The following is a 7,493-nucleotide window of genomic DNA, read 5'->3' as shown; positions in this document are numbered from 1 at the left end:
TGTTACCAAACTGTTTTATAAACTCTTTTTCATATCAAATACTTTTATTAAACTCTTTTAACTTATATTCTGTGTATCTATGTAGATATAGTTATATAAGTAGGATTGAAAGGACTTAGGACTGATAGCTCACCTTACTTCCTGTTCCTTGTTTGGTTGTGGACTTAGGGTATTCAGGTTATTTGTCCGAAGGTCGTTTGAATCCTAGTTATATATCATGTATATGTGTATAGATATAAAAGGTTACTTCATTCAGTTCAATACCTTTGGGTAGCAAAGGTACACAAACATGTTCATACATTCAAACAACATTACTAGTAAACTATAATAGGTATAGTTTAGGGAGATACTAATACTATTACTAGAACATGGAAACATACAATGAGTCAGTTCATACATGAGTCAATAACAAACAAACAATAGATACTATGATGAGAAACAAACAATAGATACTATGATGAGAAACAAACAATAGATACTATGATGATTCTCAAACAATAGATACTATGATGAGAAACAAACAATAGATACTATGATGAGAAACAAACAATAGAATACTATGATGAGAAACAAACAATACATGCTAGACAGGGAGAGAACACACAATACAGCTAGCACATACATATACTAGAACATTATTACATTTATGTGAGCCACGTAACGGGGCATGACACTACCTGTCATGACCGTTTTGTATCCAGAATCTCCTTAAGTGGGGAGCGTATGAGTTTGTGTATAGATCTATACTGGATTGACTATCCTACACCTTGCTGCTCGCTACAGTGGGACTTGCAAGTATACGGGTGCCAAACGTCATTTCTTACGACGTCTTACATCGTTGTTTTTCTATGAGTCGGTAGCAGGATACAGGCCGATCACATGGTACTTTAAATAACAATTGGTTTAAGGTAGTTAGTACAGCAGTAGTTACTTAATACAACACTACAGTACTATTTCATTTTCCCATTACATTTACTTTGTGATCTTCACACAATAAACAATAATGTAAAAACTATATTTTTGGTTAATGATAGTCGGATTTGGGAAAATACACACTCTTACAAGAGACACACACACACATATACTAGATGCCTTGGTAGAATGCTACTTTTAGTAGGAAACATAGGGTTTTCTAGGGGAGTTCAAACAATTACAAACTTTTACAAACTTAAACAATTACAAACTTTTACAAACTTATACAATTACAGACTTACAAACACTTTCATGCAAATACAGACATTAATATACTTATGATCTCACCAGCTTTAAAGCTGATAAACTCTTTCAAAATAACTTGTATTCTCAGATCGCCAGTAGACAGGTACCGGTGCCAGGTTTTGAGAAGATGGAGCTCGTTCAAGACTCATTTTTTATTTTGATGTATATTTTTGGTGTCTATATAACTTGACAGAACACACTTGTATGAAATTATATTATTAATGCAATGGATGATGTTGTTGCTTGTTTACTACTTTGCATTGTTGTGATACTGTACATGACGTCCTCCACCCCCGAACGTTTCCGCCGTTCCGGTTTTGGGGTGTGACATGCATCCTCACCTTCTACAAGTCAGTTATCATTGTGTTAAACCTAGAATGGGTATGAGACAACATATTTTATTACAAAATAATTTTTTTTTCTATAACCCATGTAGTTCCTGTTGAATTAAGGTGTCTAAGTTCATAACTAAATTGGTATAAACTTGAAAATAAAAATAAAGTCCTTTTGAGTTGCCATCATAACTAGAAATGATATTCGGAGAGAGAAAGAGAGAGAGAGAGAGAGAGAGAGAGAGAGAGAGATAAAGAAATGATTTGTTAATATATTATATGATTAATATATTAATTGGAAATAAATAATTGATCTGTTAATTTTTCATATGCTTAATAAATTAACATGATATCAATAGTTAAATAATTGATTTGTTAATTTATATGGTTAATAAATTAATAAGAAATCAATTAGAATTAATTAATTATTAATCAGAGTTAATCAGGAATTAATTTCAGATTAATTAGAATTAACCAAGGTTCTAAATAACGTAAGGTGTGACCTGACGGCAATGTCAAGCCTCAAGCTTTTCCAAGCCTTGGCGAGCCACGACGTTTGTAAGGCGTGACTTAAGGCGGCAATTTTCTATATAATTAATATTTTTAGATGTATCTTCAACTATTATTCATTTTTATACACATATATGAGTTAAGGCGGCGTTTTGGTAAAGCTTGGCGGCAGGTGCGAGCCTTGGAGCCATGGCGCGCCATGGCGGAGCCATGACGAGCTTTTTAGAACCTTGGAATTAACTGAAGGTGTAAGGGGTGAATTGTAATTGTTCAATAGTTGAACAAAAGAAGACAATTCTAGAACCATCCAAGAGTGGACATTTTGGAGGCTCTTCTAGGGTTTCTCGAAGCCTGCTGGATACAGATAAGGAAATGATTTAAATTGACATTAAATCTATTATTTAATTAATTTAAATCTTGTTTTGCGTGCAAATTACCTAAACTATAAATAGGACCTCAAGACCAACAAATTTCGTTAATACCTTTATCATAAGGCGTAGGAAAGAAATTTCCTTCTCCTCCCCCCTCCCCTCCCTCTCCTCATCATTCTAGGGTTTTGGGTATAAACCATTAGAGACACTAGACTTTTGGTGCTTTCTTTCCAAGGTTTTCAAGAAGGATATTGGTGTGATTATTTTCTATCATAATCAAAATGTATGTAACCCTACTCCTATATATATATATATATATATATATATATATATATATATATATATATATATATATATATATATATATATATATATCGATTATAATAGGTTACCGTTAGGGTTCTTAATGTTCACAGCCATCAGTTCCTTCATATGTGATTGGATGGAGTCTTGAGCTTCTCCTTAGTTAAGTTACATACATTACTACGCTGCATGTAAGTACATTACACCATGCGTCTTACCAAAGAAATCAGTATAAAAATATGATAGTAGTTACAGTAATGTTAAATTGAATGCAGAATTTTGGTTCACATACATACAAAAGTGAAAACTTATTCAAACAAAGGCTTACAAAAAACAATCTACAAGCCATCAAGAGTGCATAAAAGTACCTAAAGATCAAGTAATATTTAAGCAGTTCGTTCATAATAATCCTCAAGTATCATCTTCTTGCTATTACAAAATCCAAATACTATCTATATCTTCATCATTGGACTTGGAATACATGTCACAAAAATAAATTATTTAAAACAAAAATATCTCATGAGATACATATGTTTTCACACAACACTTTTATTTTAAATCATTTACTATGTCATTGGTTTAAAAACCTTTTAAACTTAATCTACTTTAATGAAAAAAAATCATTTTTCATGTAGTTATGCAATATAATGCAATGCATGATCCAGGCACACATACCTTATGAAAAAGTCCCTACCAAATCACTTTAGTTCCCTTACTCATAGTAAAAAGAACAAATAAACTCGTTAAGAAAATGAATCATATATAATATGCCTTGTCCACTTAGGTGTAATCATATAACATATGCATAATGAGCCTTACCTAACTAGATCAACATCCGAATGGATCATACCTACTTAGATCATTCTAATATGCATTTCCCAAATGGAGAATGGAGAAAACTACTTTACGAAGGGAGCTAGCATTCTAGTGGTTGTGCTATTTTTCTAGACCGTTACCATGCATTATGAAATCCACATTCAAGCATGTATGCATGAGAACACCACCATCACCCATTACTTTCAATTCAAATATCATTCAAACAATTGTAATGAAATATATGGTAACAATACTTATATATAAAAAACTTTCATTAGCACATACATTTTAAAATGATGCTTTTGAAACATACTCATGTAATTTTATTAATAGAAAAGAGTGTACGATAGGTTTAATCATTTGTAATATGTATCCCCAATTTGATAAAAATCAACATACACTCACCTTATGATGTTAAATTGAACTTAACCTCAACATTTAGCTTGTACAACATCAACTTCCAAACCATTCCTAATGTCCAAATATATACATTAATATCAAAATAGTTCAAGAATATTACTAGCATCTTACTTTCACTCCAATCAATATCCTTAGGTCCAATCAATATCCTTAGGTAAAGAGGTAATAGAATTAGGCATTAGAGTGGAATGAAAAAAGTCTTGTTTTAGTTTCCGTAAGGAATGGAATGAAGCATTCTTCATAGAATGTGATCCCTTCTCATGGACCGATTTTCATTCTATGGGGAAGAGGTGGTTTTTGCCATTCCTTTAGGAATGAAATTATATATATATATATATATATATATATATATATATATATATATATATATAAATTATATATATATATATATAGAGATATCTCTCTCTCTCTCTCTCTCTCTCTATATATATATATATATATATATATATATATATATATATATATATATATATATATATATATATATATATATATATATAGAGAGAGAGAGAGAGAGATAGAGATAGAGAAAGGGGATAGAGAATATACATTACTGCCACACCTAAGCTTTGGTACTAAACTTTTAAAATATGTCGTTTTAACTTAGTAAAATATAACCGGTTTGGTTTTCACTTGCTAAATATACCATCCTCGATAACATTTCTTTCCTCCATTATCGTTTTACCGTCCCTATTTTCTTTCATCCATTATTGTTTATTACTTCACCCTAGTGAACATTACTTTTTTTTACTGTGACGAAGGTTGAAGATAATCAATATTCTTGCTTCGTTATCAAAACTATTGCATCAATCTTGAATCCACATCTTCAAGTGTTAATCGTGAATCCCTAACCGCAATCTTTATATAGTAAAATGACGTATTTTCATGAATTTTAGTACCTAAACATAGGTGGAGTTGTAACGTATATTCGCCTTTCCCGTTTATATATATATATATATATATATATATATATATATATATATATATATATATATATATATATATATATATATATTATAATTTGTTTTTATTCCTATTGTTTTCAATTATATTAATCTTTTTAAAGTTTTCAAAACTTCAATAAAATATATCTATTACATCGAACAAAATGATAATGCCTCTTCAGCGATATAACCCTCAGCTATAGAACCTTCCGGCCTCGCCTTGTTTTTGACATAGTTTTTTAGTTTTTTCATATACATTTCGAAAGGATACATCCATCTCATACATACTGGGCCTCCACAAATAGCTTCATCAGGTAAATGCAAAACTAAATGAACCATAATGTCAAAAAACGCAGGAGGATAGATCACTTCTATTTTGCACAATATTTTAATAATGGCTGCTTTTGCTTCTTTCATATCCTTCACCAATAGTGTTCTTGAGCAAAGTTGCTTAAAAAACATACAAAACTCTACTATTGGTGTATAAACACCTTTGCCCAAAAGCCCTTTAACTCCAATGGGTATCAAACGTTGCATAAGAATGTGATAATCATGAGATTTCAGCCCAATAATGTTAGTATTGGTTTCATTCACTTTCTTAGTGATGTTAGATCCAAACCCATCAGACAGTTTCACATCTCTTATAAACTGACAAAAACGAATGCGGTCAGGTTTCGTGAATGAGTAAGGTGGGTGAGGTTTAAGGAACTTGTTGCCACTCTTTTTCAACCATTGACTTTTCCGAATGTTTAGTTTTGTCAAGTCCGCCCGAGCATTTGATGTGTCTTTAGACTTATCATTCATCAGAGAAGTACCCAAAAGACTCTTACCCACATTTTTTTCAATATGCATAAGATCGAAGTTGTGCTTCAGCTCAAGAGAAGACCAATACTCAAGTTCAAAGAATATGCTCTTTTTAGACCAATTCAAATCGAAATCCTCACGATTCCTCTTAATACCAGCTCGTTGAGCAGCTACTTTACCTGGTGGACGAAACAATAGACGAGCGTGTTGCGCTTGTATTTCTTCCTCACTAAACTGTCTTGGAGGGCCTCTTGTCTCATGTTCACCATTATAGTCCAAACTTTTTCTCCATGGATGATCAGCATCTAAGAACCGGAGATGACCAACATATACAACTTTATTTGATACTCGGTATGATGGAGTGTCTTCGTTGCAAGTCGGACAAGCTTTGTACCTTTGACCGCTCCAACCGGATAAACTACTACGAGCTGGAAAGTCGTTTATTGTCCATAACAACATCGCTTTCATATTAAAGAATGTATCTGTCGCTGTGTCTTTAGTACGTATACCAAAACTCCATAACTGCTTCAACTCATCCACTAACGGCCTAAGAAACACATCCAAGTCCTTCACGGGTGCTTTGGGGCCGGGAATCAACAAGGCCAAAATGAAGGAGGACTCTTTCATGCATAGCCATGGTGGAAGATTGTAAGTGGTGAGTATGACAGGCCACCTGCTATGAGGATTACACATGTTACCAAACAAATTAAAACCATCAGCAGCAAGGCCTAAGCGTACGTTTCGGGGTTCCCTCGAGAAGTTAGGATAGTTCATATCAAATTTTTTCCATGAAGTACCATCAACGGGATGAATCATCGTACCATCTTTGGATCGTCCGGTACTGTGCCAAATCATATCTTTAGCTGTGTGTCTAGAACAGTACAAACGTTGTAGTCTGGGGGTCAGGGGAAAGTATCGTAACACCTTATGAGCAACCTTCTTGCCCTTTGTATTTTCATCAACCCACCGACTCTCATTACAAACTGGACACTTTTGCAACAACCTGTGTTCTTTCCAGAAAAGAAAACAGTCGTTTTTACATACGTGTATCGACTCATAACCCAATCCGATCTTTTTAAGTGTCTTTTTTGCTTCGTAATGTAACGGGGGGACCCTGTTTCCTTCAGGAAATGCAGTTTGCAACAACTCAAGAAGCTGATCGAATGAACTATCAGTCCATTTGTTGATCACCTTGATATGCATCAGCTTTGCTAAAAAGTCAAGGGACGAGAACGAACATCCAGGATATAATTTTAATTGGACTTCCTCTAACAGCTTTTGAAATCCATCATCGACACCGCTACCGTCGGTATCTGGGTTCCCTTCGTCGCGGTTGGTATCATTTTCAATCACACCCCCATACTTTAGCGTCTTAATTTTGATTTTTATTTTTTATTATGGCATTATACTTTCAACAATATTATATATTTGTTGTTTATATCATCTTTTTTTTTCCATATTTTGATTTTTAATCCCAACTTATTTTTATTTTTATTTTTCTATTTTGAGTAATTATAACTTAGTTTAGCGTATTAATTTTTCATTTTTATTTTTTCTTATAACATTGTACTATAAACGATATTATATATTTGTTATATATATCATTTTTTTTTCATATTTAGTGCCGCCACTTTAATAGAATTTTTTTGAAAAAAAATAGAGACGTCGTACTATAACGATCTTTATGGATACTATTTCTTTAGTAGAATTTTATTTTTAGTTTGTTTTATTTAAAATAGTAAGCTATTACTATTTCTTTATGGATACTTTCTATG

At 32.6% G+C, this 7,493-nt stretch overlaps 1 protein-coding gene across 1 annotated transcript; it reads right to left on the bottom strand.

Moving 5' to 3' along the window:
- Nucleotides 1–5,064: 5,064 nt before the first annotated feature.
- LOC145158549 (uncharacterized) lies at nucleotides 5,065–6,921 on the bottom strand. The gene has a single exon (XM_079077435.1). The coding sequence runs from the start codon at nucleotides 6,919–6,921 to the stop codon at nucleotides 5,065–5,067; it is 1,857 nt and encodes a 618-aa protein (XP_078933561.1).
- Nucleotides 6,922–7,493: the final 572 nt, after the last annotated feature.

This window comes from Lactuca virosa, chromosome 2 (genome assembly GCF_052849685.1).
Source record: "Lactuca virosa cultivar CGN04683 chromosome 2, Lactuca_virosa_CGN04683_v6, whole genome shotgun sequence".
NCBI classification, from domain to species: domain Eukaryota; kingdom Viridiplantae; phylum Streptophyta; class Magnoliopsida; order Asterales; family Asteraceae; genus Lactuca; species Lactuca virosa.
The sequence above is the reverse complement of the archived record's forward strand: the minus strand, read 5'-3'. Positions and strand labels throughout refer to the sequence as shown.